The sequence below is a fragment of the Acartia tonsa genome, chromosome 11 (genome assembly GCF_053477335.1).
Source record: "Acartia tonsa isolate MP-2025a chromosome 11, ASM5347733v1, whole genome shotgun sequence".
In the NCBI taxonomy this organism is placed as follows: domain Eukaryota; kingdom Metazoa; phylum Arthropoda; class Copepoda; order Calanoida; family Acartiidae; genus Acartia; species Acartia tonsa.
Genome location: NC_137270.1, coordinates 5,593,783 through 5,618,703, shown reverse-complemented (window position 1 = coordinate 5,618,703; position 24,921 = coordinate 5,593,783). Strand labels below are relative to the sequence as shown.

Sequence of the window (24,921 nt, the reverse complement as noted above, 5' to 3'; positions counted from 1 at the left end):
AGTCACCCAATGACGTAATAGAATTGAGGGATGAGTAGAGGAGCAGTGGGAAAGAAAACCCATAAAAAAGAGATGGATAATTCCCCGTTTTTATGACGTAACATGCTGATTTTTTGAGGTACTTTCTTCGTCTTATTTAAAAACCATGGGGATTTTTATTCAATTTTGATTAGATATACATTGAGAATTTGAAATTTACCTCAGACAACCTTTGAAACCCCTCATTTTACCCGCCTCCAAAAGGCTTGGACGTCCATGATTATTCCTTCTATATTCGTGAGAAATGCAATTTTACAAAGTAAGGTTATAAATGTGTTGAAACAAATCAAAATATATTCATAAAAGTTTATAAATCAAGAATTCAATAAATTCTTCTTTTTTTAAAAAACACAGTTGCCATTGAATTCATTCTTCTTGTATCATCTCCCTCCCTCGTATGTCCACCACATCGATGTTATTTGAAGCAAAACTGATACCACCGTTTTAATCCTTATATAAAAGTAACAGTATCTTTGAATGTCTTTCTATAAAGAAGGATCTCACTAAATGCTGAACCGATATAGTTCTATTTTACAATGTAGCTTAACTTGGAAGGTTTATAATCATATTTTTGGGAGGAGTACCCACCGCCCCAATAAAATAAAAAATGGCTTTATTGAATTCAATCCCTCACCACCTTAAGTGCCACTAGAGGCCTCAAGGTGGCGTAGCCGCTAGTGGTTTATAAAGGACCGTACAAATGATTAGAAATCATTAAACAATGCAAAATTGTTAGAAAATTTGAAACATAGCCCTTTTTTTTCTTGGAATGGTGTAAAAAAAAGTAAACTTTACTCCAACTACTTTGTATTGTGTAAATGTAGCGGATGAAAATTATTTCCTGTCTGAAAACCAGAACCATAAGTATTTCAACTTATGTTTACACAAAAATGACAAAAAATATTATATTTAGCTATTAGAGAAAGTATAAACCGTCATGTGTGACGTCATAAAAATCCATTTGAGGTTTTGGGGTTTTTCTTTGCCACTTCATCTCATCCTTCCTTTAAAGATGCATTTTTTTGACGTCACACATGACACTTCAGGCTTTCTCAGATATTAAAACCAAATTTGACAAGATATTAGAAAATAATTTAGAAAAAACTACTTAGAAAATTATGCTGTAGAACTGTAGAGCATTTAATGCCTATATTTTCTAAGTCATAAAAACAAATTTGGAAGATTTCTAGTTACAATATTGGAACATTTATTTTGCAGAACAGTATTTATAAAAAAAGAGATAAAATGTTTTTGACCGAACAGACAGATGCGTTTACAGGTAATGTACGCATATATTCATATTCATTTTTGGTTGCACAGATACTCTAAATCTAGGCATGTCCGCCTGTCATTTGTATAATTGAAAATTCATGGATCTTAGGTGATAAGACATTGGACGAAAAATATGTTGTACATCCCCACAATATGAAAAACAATATTACACCTTCTGAAGATTAGATTATTGGTTGAAAAGTTTGGACACTACTATTATTGAACCAACCAATACAATTTTGAATAAGTATCTAAAGTTTTGAAGCCAACAAATAAGATAACGTGGTTATTCAATTATCCATCTATGTTGAAAATTACCTTTAAATGTAATATTTTAAGCGTCTGATTTTTTAGTTCCAACTTTAAATACATGTTTTTACCTATAGGCCTTTTTGGAGATGGGTATAATTTAGTAGGGTAATTTGCTTTTGAGGGTGTATGACCACCCATATTAGAGCGTAAGGAATACCAAAACAGAACGTTCTATGGTGCTCATTCGGATGGGGTTTGGGGTAGGGGGTAAAATAAAAAGATTTTATTTATAATTTTGTTTTGTTTGGGAGGGGGGGGGGGGATATCCCTACTTATTTTTCAAAACTTTGACATTCACATGATTTTGCACGGGGATGCGCAAATCATAAAAATACATTAAATGCTTTACTTAAGTCTAAAGAAAACAAATTATAACAATACCTTTAAAACATATAGATATAGGAGAGGGGTTGAATAATAATTTCGTTGGCTGAAACACTTTCTATGTTTAGAACTAGAAACTGACTTTATGATGCTGCAATCCACCCAAAAGTCTATAGATACAGGTATATTAATGATTTTTTAGATGAATATTAGCAATATGCAGCACTTCTATACGTCCGTCTATTAAGTAAACTGACGTTTAACAGAAGCAACTATTTAGATAAATTTGTGGTAAAAAGAATCTGCATGTATATTGATATCACCAACTTATAATTTGTAAATCCAACACTTTTTTTGCTTGCTTTTTAATTGTTTTTCTTATAACTAGTGCTAGCAACTTTTATCCATTTTTAAAAAATATATGGGGCGTGGGTATCTACCCGAAAATTAAATAAAACTATAAATGGTTTGTTCTCCAATTGTAAAGACAATATTTCAGGTTCTGATTGTATAGAGGAGGGTTCTTGGTGTGATCAGAATGCTGTTTACGTGGTTAGTTTATAATATAGATTTATTTTTTTCACTTTTCTGGGTAAAAAATCTTAGGGCGTGATTTTTTATACAGATAGATCACACGTTGAAACAGAAATATTTTCCTATTTATCAAACAGCCCTCAGAGTAGTAGACAAGTTATCATTATCTTTCTCATAATCTTTAACGATTGAGACTCGCAAGTTAAAATCTTGGACAAAGCCCAAATTGCGTTAAAATTGTGTTAAAAATGATCCATGTGACTTAATAAAAAAGAGGGAGATGAGAGGAGAAGTTGGAAAGAAAACTCCTAAGAAGAGATGGATAATCCCTCATTTTTATTAAGTCACATGGATGATTTTTGACACAATTTGGGCTTTGTCAAAATCTTGCATTTTGAAGTGAATAAACAATGAAGAAAAATTAAAAAAATTTGGAAATTATATGAAATTGTCTAACAGATATTGTTTTTAAATATACGTTCATTATAAAAAAAGCTGCCCTAATAGTAAATCTAAAAAGAGAAAAATGCATGTATTATAGAAAAATGTTATCTAATAGCTGTTTTGATACACCTTTATTATAAGAAGCCACTAAAAAATTTGAAAAAAGAAACGTTTATGTTATCTAATAGCTAATAATTTTACTATAAAGAAGCTCAATAATAAATCTAAAAAGAGAAATATGCATGTATTATAAGAAAATGTTGGCTAATCCAACTATTTACATATTCTCTATGAATTAACTTTCACCAAAAAGTTTTGAGTGTTTTCACAAAAAAGTTGATATCTAGTAACTAGGTAGATATAGAGAAAAACGATAATATAACTTTTCAAATCATTTGCAGTTCCTGGTTACGAATATCCCCAAAAACATATGAATTTTCAAGGCTTCTAACGGTCTAATGATGGAACGTATAGATTATGCTCGCCCAAATTTTAACCGACAAAAAAAGGCCTTCTAGAATGTGTATTGGTCGTAAATAAATAATGAACAATTGTCTCGCAGTGCACATAAAGGCGCGAAGAAAACTTATTTCACGCATTTTTTCTTCAGTGAAGCTTTTCCTATGCATCATTGGATCTTGGCTATTCAAGATTTCTTACCGTGAACTGGACTTGACCCGACTTTTTTTTCGCTTCCAATTATCAGAGATAATTTATTGTCCATTTTTATTATGAATAAAAAGTATTTTGTTTCTCTGACTTATTTGTAGAAACACTGAAAAGTTTTTAATCCAATTAGGAAAACTAAAAATTTGTCATCTCTCCACTCTGAAGGTGTTTCATTAATACAGGGAATAGATGAAACATTTGGTATTTCAGGCAGGAATCTAAATGTATAAGACAATGGCTAATACATTTATGTACATCCCCAATGATGATGCACAAAATTACCCCTTCTGTAGATTACAGTTAGTGGTTAAAACTTTTGTACACTAAAATTTAGTATTAGTCCTTAGTATTAGTTCTTAAGCCAACGAATAAGAAAACATCATTTTAAACTTTGGGGACTAGTGTAATAAACTGCCCAATGTCCCCTCCCTCCCTGAATTTTATGTGAATTCTTGAAATAAGACCTTAACATCGGGTTTGTAATCGGAGTGATTGACTTCTTAATGTACATATATTGTTTAAAATCAAGCTATGAATCCTAAAAATAAAATTTAACTCGTAAAAGTTGTAATAGTTAACTACTTTATGAAGCCAAAAAAAAATACATGAAATAAATTGTTTAGTTTTACTACACCAAATTGAATATACTGCGAAAACAACCTTTGGTCTAAATTTGTGGATGTATTCATAGTTTTTCTGTCAACCAAAATATAAATTATATCATCCAATATTTGACAAAATTTTTAAATCATCATGAAATGATTCATTCAAAAAGTAACAGGATGTGTGTTTCTGTCTGTGTGTCCCGAAATGTAACTTTACATATCTCCTTAGAAAGTTTTAACTATTTTTGGGGAGGATATCAAGAGCCTCTCCAAAAAGGGTCCCCGCCTTTTCAAAAACTTGCTTTACTTTAAAAAACTAAAATAAAAAATAAGCAAATGTCGTCTACACCCCTCCCTCCCCTCCCCACAAACTTCACGTGCCCCTAGAGACCGATGGTTAATAAAGGGCAAAGAAACAGACAAACAATCCTGTAAAAATTTACCAAATCCACTCTTGGTAAAATAATATGCGCTTGTCATGATCAAATGCTTCTAATTTAGTTAGTTTTAATTTTTTAAAATAGATATAGTCATCATCCTTGTTTATGTTTTAGATCCAGTTGATATTTTATGAGTATTTAAGCCCAGTAGTCTGTGGAATTGGTCTTATTGGCAACATTCTCTGTCTTATTATTCTAAGCAGGTATAAAATAATTCTAGGGTTGAAAGACGATTTTTCCAACAGTTCATATCAAATCACCCCATGGCTCACATTACCCTGACGATAAAATTACACTCTCTTGTCTGTATGGTGTATTAGTTTATAGGCAGAGGGGTTGTCAAAATGGCAAAACCCTGTACACACAGCTAACCGTAATCGAACACAGTTGTAGAGAAGTTAACTTTTAAGGATCATATGAAGGAAATGAAGTCATTCCTAAAAAGGACAGAAATTCCCTTCCAAAAAGGACAGAACATCTTCCTTTTTCTCAGATATCTCAAATATGGACAAAAATCACTCTCCTTTTTCTCACATATCTGAAAAAGAGGATAAAAATCACCTTCCTAAATCTCACTTTATCTTCCTAATTCTAAGAAAATTAACCCAATACCTCTAAGTTCTTCCTTATTCTCAGATAGCCTACCTTATTCTAAGAAATTCTTCCTTATTCTAATAAGATCTACCTTATTCTAAGAAATACTTCCTAATTCTATGACAATCTACCTTATTCTAAGACATTCTTCCTTATTCTAAGAAATTCTTCCTAATTCTATGAAAATCTACCTTATTATAAGACATTCTTCCTTATTCTAAGAAATTCTTAGTTATTCTAATAAGATCTACCTTATTCTAAGAAATACTTCCTAATTCTATGAAAATCTACCATATTATAAGACATTCTTCCTTTTTCTAAGAAAATCTACCTTATTCTAAGACATTCTTCCTAATTCTATGAAAATCTATCTTATTCTAAGACATTCTTCCTTATTCTAAGAAAATCTACCTTATTCTAAGACATTCTTCCTTATTCTAAGAAAATCTACCTTATTCTAAGACATTCTTCCTTATTCTAAGAAAATCTACCTTATTCTAGGACATTCTTCCTTATTCTAAGAAAATCTCTTCCTAAATCTCACTTAATCTTCCTAATTATAAGAAAATTAACCCAATACCTCCTAGTTCTTCCTTATTCTCAGATAGCCTACCTTATTCTAAGAAATTCTTCCTTATTCTAATAAGATCTACCTTATTCTAAGAAATACTTCCTAATTCTATGAAAATCTACCTTATTATAAGACATTCTTCCTTATTCTAAGAAAATCTACCTTTTTCCCTCAAAGTCTTCCTTCTCATCACATATCCTTCCTTTGTCTCAGATAATTTAGCTAATTCTTGCTAATTAGACCAACCATTCCTGGGATCTTAAGCTTCAGACAGAAAAACCTTACTATTTTCTTCATATTCTACCAGGAGATGAGAAAAGTGCTGTGTTGCAATAATTTTATGTAGATCAGATTTTTTCATCCAAATAAAAAAGCTAGCTTTTTTTAAGAGTGAAAAATAAGAATGTTTTTAATTTAATGACAAACTAGCCCCTAGAGACCTCTTTAATTTTAGTGGGTTTCTAATTTTTTTTTTTTGGGGGGGGGAGATTTTTCCTAGGGGAGATATCTCTTTAGAATGTGTTAGTACTCTCCCCCAAAATAGCTATAAACCTTCCTTTGTCTTATAAGAAGCTAAACAGTAATGAAGAACCATACTGCTTCTATATATAATATTAAAAAAATATTCTTATAAAAAAGGTAGCTTTTAGAAATTAGAAAAAAAAACGTCCGTCAGCTTGGCTAGCCTGGACAAGAATTTGACGCAGCATGGCCGGCTACATGGTAAGGGAGGGGGTGTATTTTTTATGAACGAACACAAACCCACAGACATACATTTAGAATAAGACCATAGACTATGTATATTTAGAATTTTAAGAATTTTAATGGATAATTAATTATATTGTTAGTGTTTTATTTCAAACTAGCGGCTACGCTCCTAGAGACACTTTTAGGGGCACTTTAGGTGGTGGGAATTGAATTTAATATCTCCATTTTCTATAGTAGTTTAAAATGAAAAAGTGAAAAAAATGAAGGGAAGGGGGTTAATTTTTTTTGTTTTGGTGGGGGGGGGGATCATACTCATCCCCACATTTTTCATTTCTGTTTTTTTTTATTTTAAATTAAAATTTTTTGTAAAGGAGTAATATTTTTCAAGGTGGGTGGTGGTACCCTTCTCAAAATGGCTATAAACCTTCTCAGGATCTATGAGAAGCTACAGTGTAAAAATGAACCATATCGGTTCAGCGGTATCTAATTATTTTAAAAAAACTTTTATATTACATATTCTCTATTTACAAATTGTCTTTGATATGTTGTCCTTGTCCCATGCCGAAACAGAGAAATCAACCTATAATCAGGAATTAAGAGGGATAGGACAATGGATGATAAATCAATTTACTTAATTAATTAAATAAAAAGTCTCTAAAGTTGTTGAGCCCATTAATAAGAAATTGTTAAAATAAAACTGTGTAATAATCCAGGGAGGGAGTGAATATTGAGCTGTTTATTACACTGCACTGGTCCCCAAAGTTTTATAATAACGTTTTCTTATTCAGTGACTTAAAACTTTTATTGAATTTTATTGGTTTGTACATTAAAATGAGTGTCCTGTCCATTAACGATTCAATTCAACCACTAATTATAACTTACAAAAGGGATAATTTTATGTTTAATCAGTGAGGATTTACATCAACTTATCGGCAATTGTCTTATTCTTTAGATCCCTGTTAATAGTAAACGATTTAACCACCAATTATAACTTACAGAAGGGATAATTTTATGTTTAATCATTGAGGATTTACATCAACTTATCGGCAATTGTCATATGAACATATGGGTTAGTGAGGGGATGAGTGATGACCAACATCAGAGCTAAAGAATTGTTGATTTTCGGATATTTTTATAATTATAAATATATGTTCAAAAGATATAAAGGATTATGAATTTTCTTAATATTCATATTACTTAATACCAAAAAATAAAATATTTCTTAATGTCAAAACTTTTTGTATTTAGATTTTAGTATTGGTCTTTAAAAGCAACAAATTGGGTCGAGTTGGGTCAATATTTAAAAGGATGGTTCGATTTTTAAAGCTATAAGTACCCTATCTTATTGACATAGAGTTACATAGAAAAGTTGTCGCCAAATTAAGTTGCTAACCTGTTTATTGGTCAGTTTATTCACCATAAAGAAGGAAAAGAGATAGGGTAAAGGGGAGAGGGGATAGATAATGTTTTAACCATCTACAACAATGATATTTTAAGAGGATACAAAATTATGGTTCAACTTCCAATTAATTCTATATTTATTCACGTGGATATTATCACAGGAGAAAATTTTTAGTTAGTTTAGGTTGCAATTTCCCTTCGATTTTATTTGGTGTACCATTTTTCCATTAGGATGGGAGGGAATAGGGTAAAGAATTGGGTGGGGAAGATCGTTATTTTAGCCCGCAAGAGAGTTCACTCTATTATAGAACAGGAAATGTTTCGTGTAAGATCTAAGTAATAATAAATCCATTGTGGTGAATTCAAAATTTAAAAAAAAATTGAAAATTGACCCACTCTAATTGCCCTTGAATTGATTTCATAATTATCAGCTGTTTTAGTTTACCCACGAAAAGAATAAGTTGCCAACTTTCTATAGAGTTTGTACCACATAAATAGGAATGTGAAGAAAAAAAACATTACATTGGTTGAGACTAGCAGCTACGCCACTAGAGGCTTCTATGGACACTTTGGGTAATTAATCAAATAAAAATGTCTGACTCTAAGCCTGGGATTTTATTTTTGAAAAGGAAAAGATTTTTTTCTGATGGTTAGGGGGGAAATTTTTTTCTTTAGGCAATTTTTCTTGGGAGCTCAGACAAACATCCTGTTACTTTTATAAAAGGATTGCTAATTACATATAGTTATTGAAGAAAATTATCAGTAAAATATACAAAATATTTTAATTTGTTTTGAAATTATTACTTTTTTGGTCTTGGTCTAATATTTTATGTGTTGGCTAGAGAAAGATTGTAAAGACTACTTGTCTTTTTCTGTTATCCTGTTATTATTAGGTTTATTTCTCTGCAAAATTATGTTAATATTATTAATAATTTTATGAATAAAAACATAAACACTAAATGTCAAAAGATACAACCAAAAAAAATACTGAATTTTCTATTATTTCTTAAGATAATTTCATACTTCTGACTGGGGTTCCTATTAAAATGTACTTTATGAATTTCCACCTCTAAAGTACAAACAAACATTTCAGGTCAAAAGATACAACTCAAACTTATCCTACACATGTTGTTCTGATATCCCAATAAACATAAGGAAATATATGTGAGAAAAACCAAGATTTTGAGAGAATAAGGAAGGGGAAAAGGCAGAATTTATATATTCTCTATACCTCTATTTCAGTTATGATATCCCAATATAAATTAGGAAAATTATCTGAGAAAAAGGAAGAATTAGGGGAATTAAGGAAGAACTTCTTAGAAAAAGCTAGGTTATCTGAAAATAAGAGAGAATTAGTAAGGAAAAGGAAGAAGTTCTTAGAATAAGCTAGATTTTCTTAGAATAAGGAAGAATGTCTTAGAATAAGGTAGATTTTCTTAGAATAAGGAAGAATGTCTTATAATAAGGTAGATTTTCATAGAATTAGGAAGTATTTCTTAGAATAAGGTAGATCTTATTAGAATAAGAAAGAATTTCTTAGAATAAGAAAGAATGTCTTAGAATAAGGTAGAATTTCTTAGAATAAGGAAGAATGTCTTAGAATAAGGTAGATTTTCTTAGAATAAGGAAGAATGTCTTAGAATAAAGTAGATTTTCATAGAATTAGGAAGTATTTCTTAGAATAAGGTAGATCTTATTAGAATAAGGAAGAATTTCTTAGAATAAGGAAGAATGTCTTAGAATAAGGTAGATTTTCTTAGAATAAGGAAGAATGTCTTAGAATAAGGTAGATTCTCATAGAATTAGGAAGTATTTCTTAGAATAAGGAAGAATTTGAAGGAATAAGGTAGACTTTCTTAGAATAAGGAAGAATTTCCTAGAATAAGGTAGGTCTTCTTAGAATAAGGGAGAATTTGTTAGAATAAGGTAGATTATCATAGAATTAGGAAGTATTTCTTAGAATAAGGTAGATCTTATTAGAATAAGGAAGATTTTCTTAGAATAAGGAAGAATGTCTTAGAATAAGGTAGATTTTCATAGAATTAGGAAGTATTTCTTAGAATAAGGAAGAATTTGAGGGAATAAGGTAGATTTTCTTAGAATAAGGAAGAATTTCATTGAATAAGGTAGGTCTTCTTAGAATAAGGGAGAATTTGTCTAATTAAGGTAGAATTTCTGAGAATAAGTAAGAATTTGGGTAAATAAGGTAGATTTATTAAGCATAGTTGTAATAGTGAGGAAAAGGAAGAATTTCTAAGAATTAGGAAGAATTTGTAAGATGGTGGACAGAGGTCACCTTCCTTTAGTGAGAATTTGTAAGATAGTGGACAGAAATCACCTTCCTTACAGAGAATTTGTAAGAAAAAGGAAAGTAAATAGCCTTCCTATACCCAAGGAAGGGAATTTCTGTCCTTTTTAGGAATGACTTCATTTTCTTCATATGATCCACTTTTAATTTTCTTATTTTTTATAAGCAGCTTATAGTGCCTATAAAAAAATCTTACAATACAAATGAACAGGCCAGTATACATTAAACATTAAGCTATAAAAATTGGAAAGAATTTTAATGAATATAATAGATTTGAAATCTGCATAAAATTTTAAGGATTTTTTTATAAAATTCGTTTTTTATATAATTCATTATTTAAAAGCGCAAATCCAATTTAAGTTAATAAATTTTGACCAATAGGATAGGTGAATTGGAAACTACATGCGCTCTAATTGGTTGAATGGTGTACGTCACTTAAGCTTCTCCAATCAGGGCGCAGATAGTTTTCAATCCACCAATCACAGATGTCAAAATTATCTAACTTAATTTGTATTTGCGCTTATAGATAAAGAATTATACAAAAAACGAATTTTATAAAAAATCCTTAAAATTTTATGCAGATTTCAAATCTATTATATTCATTAAAATTCTTTCCAATTTTTATAGCTTATTAAACATTTTACCATTGGTCAATATAAATGTATAATGCCCTACCATTTGTCATCTGTATAGTAAGACGTTATTTTTTATAGACGCTATAAGCTCCTTCATTTTTTAGTTCTGGCTGTAGTGATTTTATGTATCTTTACATGAAGGTAATATATTCATCAATAAATTTTAACTTCTAACTACACAAAAGCCTGGTTTTGCTAAATAATGGTTTTCTGATTTTTACCTAAAAGATTTAGTAACTTTTAAGTTTTAGCCCTATCACTGAACTGTCCTAGCTGCAATTTAGATTAAACAAAAACATGCCCAGTTTTCTTTCATTTTCTGAAAATTTTATCTCCAAATTTAAAAAAAATCTTTTGTGAAATCCTGTCCGTTATGTAAGATCTAAAAAAATGCAAATTACTTTTGACCCTGATTTACAGCATACACAAGTTATAACTGACTTATAATTTGAATGAAATACAAAAAACAACTGCCTTTACATACCAAAATGTGTATACTTATAACCCATAATGTGATCGGATTGTTCCTAACCTGTGATACTATTGGTACAATCAAGAGCAGTTCATCTATTTATTCTATACCTGCTTTAATATTTTACAGGGTTTAGCAGTAGTTGATATTGGATATATCATATTTGCTATTCAAGTAAGATTTTTGAAGCGCAGCTTCTCTTTATTACAACTTTGTTTGTTCGTACGTCAATCCGTTCCTCCTCAACGTTATTTTCTTAGTGTTCGACGAACTGTCTTTATATTATAATACTGTTTGTAGAAACATTACTTGTGGTTAATGGGGATATCCCTCATATATTGTTGTTATAGAGATTTAAAATGCTTTTCTTTCTTGAGTACATTAAAAAATAGTTTGGGAAGGGGTTAAATAAGTGTATGTCCCAACCACGTAAACTATGTGCCGACTTTTAGTTGGGTCTTTGAATATCATCCAATAGCGTCGGGATTATTAACTCAGCTAAGTCGCTACAAAAAGCAGAAAGTAATTTACTAGCAGACGAATAAGGTCCCCAACACTAGATCCAGGTAATTGTCTGGATTATACATCTATATTTATAGATTTATTATTTATTTTAAATAACGACTGGACTAATTCTGCATTTACATTTTATCTTCCCAATGTTATTTGAAAAAAAAATTGTTCTTGTTTCAATAAGTTTCAATTTAATTTCTTTTTTTGTACATATCAAACATTTATGTAAGAATATTGTCAAATTTTAGTTTTACATACAACGAAATGAATTTAAATGATTGAACTTTTCGTTTTTAAAAACCACAATTTAAAAACTTTCTTTGAAATTCTGTTGATAAGAAACAAAAATGTTAAAATAACAAGGACAGGTAATAAAATCGAACATATAAATCCTTAAAAGTCGGGCCCCTTGCCACACCTTTATTGGTCGGAGGAGGGAGGGGGGGGGGACGTTCACCCCCCCCCCTTTTATCTCTGCTCCTATTAGAGCTAAAGTGCTAAAAAATTGTAAGTGAATTGATTCTTCTTTTTTCTTTTTGAAACTAAAATCTCATTAGAACTGTACAAATTAAAAGCAGGGTTAGAGAACCACAGGTATAGGCCTGGCCCAATTACCTATGATATTAACCCTTTACAGTCGGGCCCCTAGCCGCACCTTAATCGGTCGGGGGGGGGGGGGGGCGTTCAACGCCCCCCTTATTATCTCAGTTCCTATTAGAGCTAGAGGGCTAAATTTTTTTGTGCAAGTCCCCTGTTTGATAATGAATTTCCGACCTTTTATAGGTCTAAGTCAATTTTCGCTTCCTTCACACTTTTATTTAACAACCTTTGTTTTTAGGTCTTTTTTTGCTTAAAAATTTCAAACGGCTGTATTTTTCTTATTTTTGAAGCTAGAAGAAATTTTATTTTCCAGAAAATGTTTATCTTTATGTAAATTTTACATTAGAAATATCAAAATATAAATTTCAGCGGCCGCAGCTGTACTTGGCAGCTGCCAGCCGCCGCAGTCGGCGGTCGGCGGGAAAACGGCGGCGGATCTTCATGAAATTTTAATACGTTATGTAGACATGTCAGAAAAGCTTAAGTTTAAAATTTGAAGTCTCTAAGTCAAAAATTGCGGCCACAGGAGCCTTTTAAAGATTTCTGGAGACCTGTAGGATCAGGACCTGCAGGATCATACTGGAACCTGAAAGTGACTTGAACACCTGTATTTCATATAAGGATGTACTACTAGAGGATTTTTTAGTAATTTGGTATGATAAAATGCTTTGTTTTAGTCAAAAAAAATATTTTGCTCTTTACCTGGATGACCCTGCCAGGTTTGCTGGCATCCTGTGCCCGCCAGGATGGAGATATTAAAAAAATTCCAACTCTCAGTTATGTGTCATACCCATACTTAAAAAGTCAAGCAGTTTGGGCTCTTTATCTTTCACACACAGAAAATGAGATAGAAAAAACCGGATGGGGGGGGCGTTCAACGCCCCCCCCCCCCCGACCGTTAAGGGTTAAATGGAAATTCATAAGATTATTAGTACCACCAGTTTTGTTAGACCTGGTCATCGGGGCTATAACAAAACTGGTTTCAATTCTTAAATTTGACAATGTCTGTAATACGATGCGATAAATAACTTTTTTTTTCAAAGAGGGGAGGGGGGCTGTGGTTGCCAGACACTTTTGGGAAAAGCACCAATTTGTGTTCTTATCTCATGACGATAATTTAGTTTAAGTATCGCAGCTACTCTATAGGTATTTAACTTTTCTTGAATTTTGGTAGGCTACAATGTTCTTTCCAATGAACCATGATGAGAAATACAAGTCAAAATTAAAAGCTACATATGCATATCAGGTTATAATTTGATTTTGTAGAGATTGGTGACAAAGACGGAGGGAACATTTGGCGGTTTATTACACTAGTCTCCAAAGTTTCATAACAAAGTTTTCTTATTCGTTGGCTTAACAAAATTGGGGACTTCTATCATATTATGATTGATTGATTAAATATTGAGTTAAGTGTCCAAACGTGTCAACCATAAATTGCTATCATCACACAACGAAATAGCATTTCAGACTATGGTTCAATGTAGCTGAAGTGGGCGCAAAATAAAACGCAAAGAACAAGACTGACTTACTATGCTTGTAAACAAAAAAGCATCAAATATCTTTTTAAGATAGTAGTTAACCTATTTTTTTTTACCTTATTTCCATAAAAAAAACAAGGATGACAACATTCATAAAAGCGAAGCATTGAAATGGTAGGACAAACGGAAATTAACACTTATATAGTGTCAGAACTGAATAATCAGAATATAAATGTATTTGTAGTTGTTAAAAAAGTAAAAAAAATCAACATGTTTAAAATGGACGTACGGACATTCTTGTTCTGATTATAGAGTTGCTACGCGTTCTAAATCGTACCTACCTACTAAAGGAATCACCATGCAAAGTTTGAAATCGATAGGACAACTCTAACATGCCTAAATTAACGAAAAAAGCTATCCGTTTGTGACGGACGTACGGACCGACCCTAATTATAGAAAAGCTTCGCTTTTAAATATTACATTTACTGAATTTATTCCAAAATTTAAAGTAGCTTATAGTCCTTGATAAAAATAACGTCGTACAATACAAATAACCAATGATAGGCCAGTATATATTTAACTATTATTTAATTATAATATATACTGGCCTATCATTAGTATGACGACATATTTTAATAGGCACTATAAGCTGCTTCCCGAAATTTCTTTAATGAAATAAAACCTTATCAATTGTGGTAGGTTATGATGCCCACATGGAATGCATTGTTGACTGCCAGTGACCTCATTGTTGTTTGTATGACCATTGACAGAATTAGGTATTTAGATAGATATAAATTAGGGAGGGGACAATGGTCAGTAAATTATACTGGTATCTCGTAGGAGGGAATATTCAACTTGTTCCCAAAGTTTGATAAACATGTTATCTGATTCTTTAAAAAAAGATATTTATTTTTGATTGTTTTTAGAAACTAACAGTTTTAAAAGTTTAAATTTAATTTGTCATAATGAATGGTACACATCACCTTAGCGTCCATTGTCTTATCCAAGTTTTATAAATACATACTCTTATTGGTTTGCTCAAAAACTTTTTCACAAATACGTTAAATGTATAAGAGGGGTAATTTTGTTTTTTTTTCATTTAAGGTGTAGATAATTTATCGTCGATTTTCTTAATTCTTAAATTTGTCATTTAATAGTTGCCAATGTACTGAATTAGGGATAATAGGTTTAATTGTTAGATAGTTACAAGATAAAGAATGTGTAAGATATCTAGCTCTACTCTTTAGTTCACTTTGTCTGTCTGTCATCCCGCACTGCTATTGCGGAAATGTGAATATCTCGCTCGCTCTTCAAGATAGACGGCTAAATATTTTTTGTTGGTGCATTCCTTATACTTATGAGCAACCAGTATGAAATTTACTTCATAAATATCAAGAAATAAACAATAAAGATGCATGCGAAAGTATTCGTCCTTTTTCTTCAATAATTTCATTCTTGATTAATGACCACTTAACATGTGCTCTATAAAACCATATGTGATACAATTTTATGTTTTTCGCTACTTACGAATTTTGTCATCCTTGTATATAACATTTTCCTATTTTAGAGTTCTAAATAACATTAAGAAAATCAACCTTCGAGAACGAATTAATAAAAGGTAAATAAAAACAAAAAATATAATTTCACAAAGAAATCTTTATAAATCCATTGCATTTAATTTATTTTAAATCTGTTTGATTTATCATAAATTGAACTAATTCAATAATATCAGAGAGAATGATTGAGAATTCGAGAAAAAATTTCCTTTAAAATCTTCGCCCCACGAATTAACATTTCCTATTTGCGGATTGTTTTAAAGTTGCACGGTCTGCGAATTACTGAGAAAAGCCGACAAAATTATGTGGAATTTCCACTTAGACTTTAAGTATGGATTGATACAGCATCAGTTTCAAAGTATGCTTATTATTGGAATTTAGTACGTACATCGCACCTCAATTTGCAGATACTAACAATAAGTTCGACTAAAAATAAAGAATCGTGAAGAAGATAGGGCAAAATAGTTTTTCTGTCAGATAAAATATCCCTACCTGACTAATATTTAAAATTTGAATTTCTAATTTGATTTCTGACAAATTTATATTTAAAATTTCATGAAATATAACATTATGCTTCAAATATTTAAATCCTATTACATTTTATTTCATGGTTGTACTTTCAGATCTTGTGCTAACCACTGAATCATTTGAATTTTTTAGTGAAGCTTTACACAGGCCCATAGTTGGTTTTATGCTGTAATATATTCTTTTAAATTAAGTTTTCTTGTGGGGTTTTGCTACATATCTTCTCCATATCGTTCTCCTTTTTCTTTCAAAAAACAGTTTCAAATAGTAATCTTTGTATGTCTTGTTGTTGGCTACATTGTTATACTTTATCATATTTTATTAATGGACAATATGGTCCTTGTTTTATGTTAGAAGAAGAAAACAGATTCTACTAGAGATGTTTGCCTGTCTGATAGTCAGCTTTGCCTTTCATACCCCGTTGTACTTCTACTATCAATCAGACAGGTGAAACAATTATCCATAACAACAATAAATCTTTAAATATTATTTTATAACCCTGACAACTACCTATGTCCAGTGTTGGGGACCTTTTTTGTCTACTAGTTAATTGTTTACAGCTATTTTGCAGCGTCTTGTCTGTGTTATTATTCCTTACACTATTGGCAGATATTCAAATACCCAATTGAAAGCCGGCACAGGGTCCACAGGGTGGGGAATTAAAGTTATTCAACCCATTCCCCTCTATTGTTTTAATCTAATAAAAAAACAAAAAACAGATAGGTTAACGGCCTATTCATTTATGAAAAGATTACCTTATCTTAGTAAGTTGTCATCCCTTATATTTTTGTGAATCCATTTTGATGACCTATGACAATGACCAATAAGTAACTTACCTTTATAAGAAAGTCAAGTTAGTCCCTAATGTATCTGTGGACACACATACACATATTTAAACATCCTATCACTTTTACGTGAGGGATTTCTTATAGCATAATTTCTACTCAATTTAAGCTTTGAAGCCTTTCTTTTTATAAATGATATCATCTTTTTGTTGCTTTCTAGTGAAGAGAATTGCATACAGTTAGGGGCTAGACATCCATTAAGGTAAATTGTTTGTCTCTAGACGAACTGACTGACTTTACTTTTTCTTAATACTAATATTAATATCTACAGAGTTAGGCTTAACTAGGTTAGGTTAAATGCGATAAGATTAAATTTCTTCTCCTTTTATATTATTGGGTAAGGGATCAACACATGTTAAAGACAACATTTACAGATTTAGGGTGGGTTAAGTATAGTAATAATGGATTTCTTGCCCTTATGTATTTTGGGGGATGGAATCGCAATTTCAAATAGCTATTTAAAATTCAAATCATATCTAACCTAAAAATAGATATTTTTACAAAGGCAAACCAAAAATTATAAGTAGCACAGCAACAACAAGCTGAAAACAACAGATAACCGTAATGTAGTGTAATAAGGGAAGGGGGAATTTTGACACTTTTGTGTAAACACAGGGAGCATTGGCTATGTCGTAGTATGAGAGGATAGTTTATTTAGCAAAAAAAATCCATACGTCTAAAAAAAGGAAACTTTTTGGCACAATGACCTATTCTCTCACTCATAAGACAAAGCCCATACTCCCAAAAAAGTGTCAGAAACCCCCTCCCCTTTAATCAAGCTTTTTGAACATATAAAGATACCTTTGTATGATTATTTGTGAAGGTTCACTGGACAAATGAGCATCCAGTATAAAAATTACTTGGAAGTATGGCCTGTCATCATGCCACAAAATTATTTTAACCATTTACAAAAATATGTGAAAGGTTTTGTGATTTTTCGTATTTCCATCCATGACTTACCGTGCTTCGCTACTTATGGATGTTGTCATCCTTGTTTTTTTTATATAAATATTAAGCAGGTTGATGAACACAGATATTGGGAACTGCAATGTTTTTATCTCTGTCACCGGGGGTGGTAAGTATGGATTAGCGGATTTTCAACTGAATCTTTTTACAGTGCCTATAAAAAACGACATAATACTGGCCTACCATTAATCAATTGAAATGTATACTGGCCTTCCATTATAAAGTCTGTGTATTGACCTTTCATTGGTCATTTGTATTGAATGACGTCATCTTTGTTTTTAGACACTTTATAAAGCTTCTTTTCAACTGATTTAAAAAATTCAAGAAGATGAGGGGTATTAATTATGACATTTGGAGTAAAAACCCCTTGTGTAAAAATTCTAACCACTAATTTTTAAAAAAGATTTTCTCAGGCTAGGAACGAGATATTTGAAAACGTTCTTGACTCTACTTCTTATCAATTACCGGACTTCAACTACTTGACCAAAGTGGTTGAATTAAAATTGTTTCGCTCAAGATATTTGTACCAAATGGTACATATAATCTCCTAAACTACCTGAATTTTTTAACAGTAGCGATAAAAATCACCTAGTATTGATGCAACTAGCGAAGCTACTTTAATTGTTTAAGGCAGTCTGTTGGTCTCGACATATTTTGGACAAACTTGAATATCTCAGCTACGTTTTAATATATAATATTTTTAAAGAATTTACCAAAAAATTTACACGTTATCTGCCATTGTCCATTCCCTCAAAGGAAGATGAAGAAAGTCCCCCAGAAAAAAATTATGACGTCATAAAAATGAGGGATGAGGAGAGGAGAATATATATTTAAAATATATCTTACTTAAGGGATTATGTCTCTACTTAATATTTATGAATATGTGTAAGTCATCATTTTTTTTGCTGCATATTTTACCAGAAAAATTTATCTGTTTCAAGTCAAAACTTGTCAAGTCATATAATTTAACTAAGTTGGTATACCATTTTATAAAATAGTGAGGCTTTTTGTTTGTTTGTCCATTACAATCTATTTAACCACCGTTATATATTTTAAAGAAGCTTTACTTAAGGTTTTAGTCTAGTTTTTGCCCCCTCTCTGCCCCTTTCAGTTATAGATCCCATAGAAGATAGGAGCGATATAATAGAAGATATATATCTGTTGAGTCAAGTGTATAAGCAATCTCTAGACCATTTCTGTTCGACTTTTCAACTTATAATCACAAAAGTATTCATTACATTTTATTTTTCTCACTAGGTAATTTTGAAAACTCTGTCGCTTGGAAGGTAAAACTGTATTTTTATCATTACAATTTACAATTTTATATTCTCATTAAGAAAAAATAAAAACCAGACCGAAAACGGTCATAACACGCAAAGATGCTATAAAAGAACAAAATACAAATAAAGGAAATATGGTGTGTTTCATGATGCAGTAATACAGATAATTTATAATACGAATAATTACATGGTAACATTTTGTAATAAAAAGAGGGTGTAAAACACTAAATCATCATCAATTCGATTCCATAATCCCTGAATATTAAAAAGTAATAAGAAAATACACAGAAATTATCTGACATATGCTCTAATATATTTTTCCTGCTTGGACTCTTTAGCACTCTAATAGCTTTTAACATGTGTAACTCACTACAGACAGACATACAGACAGTTTGAGAGATCCCAAGCCTTATAGAACACAATTTGAAATTAAAACTACAGCGCTTCATTTTTTCTGATAGATATATGTGTGGAGTTATGAAATTTTAGTAAAATTTCTACCAGCATTTCTCATTGTTCTTCTCAATGTTGCAGGTTTACATTTTCTTAGAAGCGAAGCTATTCTTTAATTAAGATATATATATGCCTCCATCTGTCCGTCTGTGATAGAATTACTGGTATTCTGTAAAAAAGTTATCTTTGGTTTTGTTTTGAAATGATAAAAAATATATTAGAGCCAGTGGCTGCTATTCAGCCAATCAATTCCATTTGAGATTGCCAAAAATTAAATATTTTGTAGGAGTAAAGTTGGAGTAAAGCTTGTTTTTTTTTGTTTAACTGAAGGGAAGTGGGTACGAAGGGGAGAAAAATTGGAAGGGTTTGAGGGAAAATTTGCACTTTTAATTATTTGTCAAAATCACATTCCCTTCTTGAAAATTGTCCAGCCGTTCAAGAGCTCGTTCTGCACATGCGCATAAAATTTGATTGATACTGTACTTAATTTGAAAGAAGTAGTATAGGATAGCCTCGTATGGACTTTGAGAACGTGATAAACAATGAGGTCATCTCTGAAACAAACCTTGCTTAATGCTTTGCAAGGTTTGGTTATATTGCCAAACGTCCTATATTTAGATAATCAGATGTTTAAAAATATAGATTAACCTGTGCCTTATACTTTTCAGTTGTTGTAAAACTTTGGAAGATTTTTGACAGGCGGGAGAAAGTAACCAGTAATACCTCGAAACAAACCACCTCGGAAACTGACATAAAAAAGTAAGATTTCATACTTTTACAGTAAATGCATGGAGAGATAAAGCTAGTAAAAGTGGCGGCATAGATTATGACGTCCAAAAAATTAACCAATGAGAGGCCAGTATACACTGTAATTGACCAATGGTAAAATTTATAGTAACCTCTCATTGGTTATTTTTTTTACGTCATCTGTGCCGCCACTTTTACTAGCTTCGGAGGAATTAGAAATTGAAATGTAAATAAAACTGATACCTAAAGTTGAACAGTTGAAGTTCACTGGCTCAAAACCGTAGGTTTTTTTTATTAAATCATAATTCGTTTGTATAAACAACCGTATCCACCCATAACATGAATATAAAAAGAGGTAATTTTGTTTATCATAATCAGTGATGATGAACACCAATATATTTTTATTTTGTCTTATCCCTTTTATCTCCAAGTAAACGTAATAAACAAAGTAATTATTTAAATAATCGTTATTTTATGGTATAAATTCTATTTCTTTTTGATGATTCTGATGATTTCCTTGTACCCTCTGTATCACTAACTTAGTCTGTCTTTTTATGTGATGTAACAATTGAGTTTTAAGAGTCATAGAATATCTTTGCTTGGATATAATGTACTATGCATTTCAGTGTAGAAGGTTCAACAACAATATCATGTTTAATTTTGAGTCCACCAGTTCTGGCTACAGATTACAGGTTATCTATCTATCTATCTATCTATCTATCTATCTATCTATCTATCTATCTATCTATCTATCTGTCTATCTATCTATCTATCTATCTATCTATCTATCTATCTATCTATCTATCTATCTATCTATCTATCTATCTATCTATCTATCTATCTATCTATCTATCTATCTATCTATCTATCTATCTATCTATCTATCTATCTATCTATCTATCTATCTATCTATCTATCTAGAATGTTACAGGAACTATGCAAGGCTAGAAGGAAAGTGGTGCAGAACCGTGTAGTCATCAGACAGACCAGGGAGAAAAACAAAAACAAGATAAAGATTCCATTTATAGGCAAACTTTTTATTTCCACACAAAAGTTTGGTCGTTTTGTTCTACATATGTTTTCATGTAAAACAGCAAATTTTTTGTGTTAACTGGCGAATGTAAATTTAGGCATCATATAATTATTCTTTAAAACACTGTACAAAGACTCCTGTGACTATAAGGCTACTTTATTATTATTCGTGTTTTTTTGTTCAATTTTCTTATTTTTTTGTCTTTGCTTTGCTTTTATGTATGTTGTTTTATTTGTAATATTGTGTAATACACAGAAAGGTTTTGTTAAGAAATGAAATGTTATCACCTCTTTTTGATGCTTGTTTTTGTATTAACATTGTACATTATATTATTTAAATGTACAATAATATAAAAGTAAATAGAACCATCCATACAATCTTTAAAATATAAATGTTTAGCCTTTAAACAAAATAAAAGTACCCAAAACTTAAAGAAATGATTGAAAGAGAACTTTGGATACCAGTGTAATTTACAGTCCATTTTCTATTCCCTCCTAATGTTTAATGTTAGTTTTAAACATATTGTCTTCATATTATAATTTGATTTTATATTTTCTTTTAGATGGTAAAGTATCTTTTACAAAAGAGAGAAAATTAACCGTGTTTTTGCTGTATATTGCCCTCCAATACTTTCTACTTACTTTTCCTGCTAAGGTATTGTATTCAAAACAAGGATGACAACATGCATAAAAACGAAGCTTTAAAAAGGTAGGACAAACGAACATTACCCCTTGTAGAATGTCAGAACTAAATAAAAAATAAATATATAAGCTGAAACTAAATTTCAGGTAATTTTGTTGCAAAACTGATTAAATACAGGATAATGTTTAAAAATATGCTTCCTTAATATTACTTATTATATAAAGTAGTAAGAATATTTTGTCTAAAACTTAAGATTTCAATTACTACTAAACGGATTTAGTTCTCATTTTGATTAAAGCTTCACATATGGATTTTTTAGGCTATTTCATTTTCAAATTAAAGCCTTGGTGTGGTTTAGCTGACTCCTTTTTACCCATTTTAATACAGAGCCTCTAGATGCTAGGGGCGCAGCCGCTAGTATCAAATAAAGTACGTCTGTAGACTGAAATAAGTTTTAATGATTCCAAAGAACATAACTTAAAGAATTGGTCGGGAATCAGGGACGTCCAAGCCTTTTTATTTTGAGGGGGGTAAAAAAGGGTTTTCCAAGGTTTGAGGGGGGTAATATAATATATTATTTAAAATTTTTAGGAGGTTAAAATGAGAATTTTCAAGGTTTGGGGGGGATAAACACGCCTTACGCCCACCCTTGGAGTTTATACCTGGAATCAATTTCTATAATGTCTTTCATTAAAAGTGTCCATACAAAAAAAGTTAAATGCAGCAAAATTTGAATAGAGTTAATATTATAAAACCAAAAATAAACTGAAGATTAAAGTTGAATCATTAGGATCGTTCAATAAAAAAAACATGGAATAGATTTTAGACTGTTTTGTAAAATTCCTAATATTAACAAAATAGAAAACTTGATTACAACAATTGTTTTATAAAAGATTTTGATCTTACAGTAAATTGATTAAATTGACTTGAGTCCCGAGATGGTTTTAGGCTATTTTAGTTTTAGAATTAAGTCTTAGTATTGTTTAGGCTTTTTTTCTGTTCTTCCCTACTATTTCAAATACAGAGCCCCTAGATGCTAGGGGTGCAGCCAATAGTATTCTAGTAACTGCACTAGTAAGATCTAAATGTAATATGTGAACACTCATTGTATTGTAACAAAAGAATAAAAGCCACTAAAGGATAAAACCAATTAAATCATTCTTTTTATTTCTTTTTCATTAGTTATATCTTTGAATTTCCATTTATAATCCCTATTTAAAATTAGAAAGATGTCTATCTTTGTGTGTGTGTCTGCTTGTCTGTACCAAGGAACTCGCTAACCGCTGAACTGATATGGGTTTTCTTTTACAATGAAGTTTCTCATAGGTTCTAGGAAGATTTATAACTATTTTGGGGGATGGTAAGAGATAGTGACCCAGAAAACTTGACCCCCGAACCCCATCACCTTTTTTTTTAACTTTAGCTTTTTGAAACTAAAATAACAAAATAAGGTTGTCGACTAAACCACCCCTCTCCAACCCCCCCCCCCCTCACCCCCCAACACACTTCAGGGGCCTCTAGTTGCATAGCTGTTAGTTAATAATCAGGGATAAGGGATGGGAAACGTAGGAAAATATTATTTCAGGCCTATTTCAAGCCTAGGCCTAATAAACCAGTTTTGGGATGGCGCAGTGGTTCGTCCTAAACGCTAATGAAAAAGCTGTGTGTGTGTGTGTAGATAAAGTATAGAATCAAATTCAGGTAGCTAGTTTAAAGTAAAAAACATAACTTTTTATAAACCTATATATTAATGGCTTTTGTTAATATAAAGTTTTTTCTCTCCAAAATTTTTTTTATCTTTTACTTTGGTAATTTGAACTGTCAGAAAGCTATCGTTGGGTTTCCCTCAGACAGATTTTATTTTGTATTATTTGCATTTTTATTAATGAGTAAAAATTTTATTTGAAAATTTTATCAAGTTCTTTGGATATTATAATGTAATGATATATCTGTACTGTGTTGTATTGTACAAAAATTAGGGTTAAGGTGTTGTATTAATTCCGTATTAAATTTTTAAAATTCAAAATACAATTTATAAACTACCAAATGAAAATTCGTAGCTACCTTCTTTCCAAAAAAATAATCCCGTTATTTTTGTTTTTTCTATATGGCCCTTTTTTAATGTTTAACTCTAAGCAGATTTAATAATTAGACTAATGTGATCTAACACCATTTTTATTTTATTTTTTCGTAGCAGACAAATCATTATTTTTTCTAGAATTTTCTGCTTCTAAAATTTCCGCCAATTGGTGATTGGTTTATACAAAACAAGCCCAAATCACAGAACACTATTGGTTTAGAGCGGTAGCCAATATGAGCCGTCCGCCCGTAAGGTCATTAAATTAGGCAAATGGTAAAAGTTGCATGATCCCTTTCAAAACCAGGCCGAGACCTAATTTATGGCCAGGTTTCCTATCCCTTATCCCTGGTTAATAATAGATTAATTCTAAAGATATAATTATTAATTTTAATAGAATTTTATTTTAGGTTATTTACTTTCTGTGGCTTCTAGGAGGCAAATTAGATAATATTTACCCATTAACTATAACCTATCGAGGTAGAGATCCTCTATCTTCAAGCGATCGTCCAAGGACCTTTATAGAGTATTGTGCACTTGTATAGGTGTAGCTGTGAAGCACTAGAAAAATAGTATAAGCAACCTGTAACGGATCGGACGTTCTTGTTGTATTTTTAAAAACCAAGATAGCCCGCCTCGAGCGGTGTGACGGCGCTACTCGTTGAGTTGGTAACGTTGCGGCTGAGAGAATACAAGAGCGAAGCGACTCGTTCCCTTTGTTGAACGTCTCCGATACGCAAAGAACAAAACTATTCACGAGTACCCACAGGGGATTTATAAGTTTCTGGATAATTAATGGCAGCTAGTAATAGCTGCATAAAAATTAGGAGTTAATACTCTACTAACAACTGTTTCTGCGGAACTGATATATTTTTAAT

General features: G+C 31.1%; 1 protein-coding gene across 1 annotated transcript; it reads left to right on the top strand.

Moving 5' to 3' along the window:
- The first annotated feature begins 1,261 nt into the window (after positions 1-1,261).
- On the top strand, positions 1,262-24,608 carry LOC145332495 (putative G-protein coupled receptor B0563.6). Its single transcript, XM_080177497.1, has 18 exons — positions 1,262-1,318; positions 2,076-2,129; positions 2,447-2,499; positions 4,754-4,842; positions 10,961-10,997; positions 11,458-11,502; positions 13,616-13,687; positions 14,619-14,695; positions 15,487-15,537; positions 16,355-16,447; positions 17,006-17,047; positions 17,865-17,920; positions 19,069-19,097; positions 19,553-19,625; positions 20,213-20,303; positions 20,918-20,983; positions 21,213-21,319; positions 24,589-24,608. The coding sequence occupies exons 1-18, from the start codon at positions 1,285-1,287 to the stop codon at positions 24,606-24,608; spliced, it is 1,089 nt and encodes a 362-aa protein (XP_080033623.1). The 5' UTR covers positions 1,262-1,284.
- The last annotated feature ends 313 nt before the right edge of the window (positions 24,609-24,921 follow it).

What these genes read in the sequence shown, in the direction of transcription:
- LOC145332495 (XM_080177497.1), top strand. Translation starts at nt 1,285, where the DNA reads ATGTTTTTGACCGAACAGACAGATGCGTTTACAG. An exon ending in ATCAGAATGCTGTTTACGTG is followed by an intron (nt 2,500 to 4,753) that starts GTTAGTTTATAA and finishes TTTATGTTTTAG; the next exon opens with ATCCAGTTGATATTTTATGA. An exon ending in ATATCATATTTGCTATTCAA is followed by an intron (nt 11,503 to 13,615) that starts GTAAGATTTTTG and finishes GAATTTTGGTAG; the next exon opens with GCTACAATGTTCTTTCCAAT.